Source organism: Solanum verrucosum, unplaced genomic scaffold (assembly GCF_900185275.1).
Source record: "Solanum verrucosum unplaced genomic scaffold, falcon-dt-bn FXZP01000281.1, whole genome shotgun sequence".
Classification (NCBI taxonomy): domain Eukaryota; kingdom Viridiplantae; phylum Streptophyta; class Magnoliopsida; order Solanales; family Solanaceae; genus Solanum; species Solanum verrucosum.
Window position 1 is genome coordinate 1,170,371 of NW_026020554.1, and position 3,679 is coordinate 1,174,049.

General features: G+C 30.8%; 1 protein-coding gene across 1 annotated transcript; it reads left to right on the forward strand.

The window, feature by feature from the left end:
- Nucleotides 1-423: 423 nt before the first annotated feature.
- Nucleotides 424-2,919, forward strand: LOC125810180 (transcription factor MYC4-like). Its single transcript, XM_049489709.1, has 3 exons — nt 424-1,019; nt 1,535-1,858; nt 2,563-2,919. Exons 1-3 carry the CDS (start codon nt 426-428, stop codon nt 2,812-2,814), a joined length of 1,170 nt encoding a protein of 389 aa, XP_049345666.1. The 5' UTR covers nt 424-425; the 3' UTR covers nt 2,815-2,919.
- The last annotated feature ends 760 nt before the right edge of the window (nt 2,920-3,679 follow it).

Genomic DNA, 3,679 nt, shown 5'->3' on the forward strand with positions numbered 1-3,679 from the left:
TTATTATTTGGGCTTCCATCCTCCATCCTAGATGGTTAGATGTTTTGATACTATGACTTACAAGTTTTAGGTTACACAATCGTTTTAATTGACTAGTTAAATTTATAGAAGCTCAAACTTATAATTGTTTTAAGACTATTTTATTAGCGTTTTATTCCATGGTTTGGTTTTAAAATGGTTGATGGGTTAGTCTTGGGTTGGTAGCTGGTTCTTCCATTAAAGGGTTAGTGTGGGTGTCACTCACGACAGATCAAGGTCGTGACAAATTTGTTGTTTAACTTTCGAATTCGAACACCGTCACATAAATTAGGACAAATGAGGAAGTTAGGTATGAGGCTATGAGCGCATATATATAAGTTGAGTTAATGGTGTTCCTTATCCTACGTGCTTCAATTATTCATCTCTCTTTATCATCAATACCAAAAATGGATGAACCAATCTTTTCCCCTTCATCATCACGATCAAGCCTTCAACATAGACTTCAATATATTTTCAAGAATCAAACAAATTATTATTCTGATTGGGCGTATGCTATTTTCTGGCAATCGTCGAATAATAGTCTTTCTTTAACATGGGGTGATGGCCATTTAAACATGAAGACGACGAATAATAAAGACGTCGAATGGTTCTACTTGATGTCTTTAGCTCAGTGTTTTTCTGTTGGTGAAGGAGTTGTTGGAAAATGTTTTAGTAGTGATTCTTTTGTGTGGCTAACAGGGGATCAACAATTTGAGTTTTGTCATTGTGAAAGGGCTAAAGAAGCTCATTATGTTCATGGGATTAATACTTTTGTATATATTCCAATTTCTAGTGGTGTGCTCGAACTGGGCTCGAGCACAGTGATTAAACAGGACTTGAACTTGGTTCAACAAGTCAAGTCTCTGTTCTTTGGTTATGAAACAATTGGTCCAATTGATGATTTTGGTCTTTTCAATTGTTTGGAACAATATGGTCAAGAAGCAAAGAAAGGTGAAGTAGTAGTAGGTACAACACCACAGGAAAACAAAGTTGGATTTAAGGTGAGTTGCTTCAACTGAATTTATTGCTTTCGCGTTGATATATGTTACATCTATACTACGATATTGTAATATTTACTGGGACAAGTGAGTCGGTTCAAGTGGTTGAACACATCCACCAAAATCAAGAGGATTTGAATCACGCTGAAGGATAAACAAGAATGTTAAGAAGATACTTTCTTCGTCTCAATTTGAGCATGAAATTCAGAAAAGAAAAACTTTTTTTAGTTCATATTTCTTTCATTTAATTGAATGTATGAGCATCATTCTTGCTTTTTCTAAAAAAATCTCAAGTTAGTGGCCATTTGGGCATTAGAATTGAGGAATTTGAAAAAAACAAATATTCTTTCTATTTGAATTTGTTTGTCTCAAAAATAATGATTATTTCTTTTTTTAGCAAATTTTTTAAATTTCAACTTTTTACCTAATATGTTGAAAGTCAAATGAAATACGTAATATTTATGAAAAAGGTGAAAAGTACTTATTTTGAACTTTAAATGCAGAATTTGCCTGTACAGAGCAAGACTTTGAAGAAAAGGGGGAGAAAGGGGAGAGAGATTTGCGAGACACAAGGAAACCACGTAGAGGCGGAGAGGCAGAGAAGAGAGAAACTTAACTCTCGATTCTACGCGTTGCGCGAGGTGGTTCCAAACGTAACGAAAATGGACAAAGCCACATTGCTATCAGATGCTGTAACATATATTACCCAACTGAAAGCTAAAGTGGATGAATTAGAATCAAAACTTCATAACAATTACTATTATTCAGAGCACAAGAAGAAACACAAAATGGAAAATGATAATGTAGTGGACAACCAAAGCTCTACCACTTCTTGGGATCATGTAAGGGGCGCTTTCTTCTCGTATTGTCAATTATTTCAAAGATTGATTTTGACTTTTAATAAATCAACAAAAGACATTTTTTAAATTATGTGTTCAGTCAAATTACATCACCTAAATTGAGATGGAATGAGTATTTCTAAAAGGATTGTTTTGATCACTTCTCCAAGAAGACTTATATTTATAGAGTTGAAAAAAAAGAATTAATTCAAAATAGTCATCTTAATTATTCCATGAAAAGACATGTTATATATGTTAATTTAAATTTATTAAGTTTTAATAAAACAAAAAATATCTAAATATAAATTTAAATTAAAAACAGAATTTTGAATTTTGTAATTTTAAACATATCACGATATATGCATGTCTCTTTTAACTCTCCATTATTTTTTATCACAACTTCTTTAGTATTCCCTTTTCATATTTACTTTAAAATAGTTTATTTGATCCAGACATCTGTTGGACACTTCTAGATTTACCTTCACTAGATAGGATAATGTCTTTGTGCGCACCACCTTTCTTGAATTCCTATTTATGAAATTACACTGATATGTTATTGTTGCCAAGATATGCATGTGAGAAAACTATAATAATAAAGTCTCCGAACTATTTTATTTATTTTTTACTTCCATGTGACACAATCCCATTTTAAATGTTACAAAGTATCTCACATTATCTTGTGCAACATTTGGAACAAAAACAACCAGACAATGGTGATTGAAGTGAAGATGGTAGGTCAAGATGCCATGATTAGGGTTCAATCAGAAAATGTGGATTATCCATCAACAAGATTGATGTGTGCTCTTCAAGAAATTGAACTACATATCTACCATGCCAACATCTCAAGTGTCAATGATCTTATGCTACATTACATACTTGTTAAAGTTCCTCAAGGATTGGAGACTGAAGATGAAGTAAAAAATGCTCTACTTAGAAGCTTAAAGCAAATAACATGTTGATAATTACCTATTGGAGACTGAAGATGAAGTATGATCTTCAGTCTCTTCTTTTCATTTTTAATCTTACCGTCAGATCTCTCAATAACAATCTCGTATGCTTTGACATTTTTTTGGATTGAGAATCGACTTCGGATTTACTCATTTGATAGCTAATGAGTAGGAAAGAAGTGTAGGGTTTTTGCTTACACGTCCAAGAAAGGGGTGTGATTGGTCGGTTTAGTGTATTATTGATTTGGTTTATCTAATTTTTAAATACATCAAATCAATAAGCTATTTTTATCGATCTTTAACGGTTCGATTTTGATTTAACTAACAAGTAGTTAAATGCTCATAAAATAAATATATAACTCTCTAACAATTTGGCGCGACAAGACAATAATATAACTTCATAGAATGCTCATGAAATAGAACCAATAGTAATTAACATGAAAAGATCTATAAAAGTTCAACACAAATTAAAGAATTTGTTTCTTGTGAACTCAAAATTAATATGAAGTGTGTATTGAAGGTTAAAAGACAAAGAAAATAACTACTAAGGTTCTGATATTAATATTTAATATTTATATAGGAAAAAATAGAAAATTACTATAGTCTTAATGATTATCAGTTTACTCAAAACAATATTAAAAAATTAAAATCGAATCAATAATCCGATAATTTTTTTTAGAAAAGCACCAAAACTTGTTAACCCAATAGCAATAAATCATTCAAGAGTATACTCTCTCTTCTTTCTTTTAATTTTTTAATGTTATAAAATAATATAGAATTATTTAAATTTAAAAACCATTTTCCCCTTATTAAGATCTTATACATCTCGAATTAAAATTAGTCAAATTTCAATCTAATTTGAAATTCTAAATGAAAA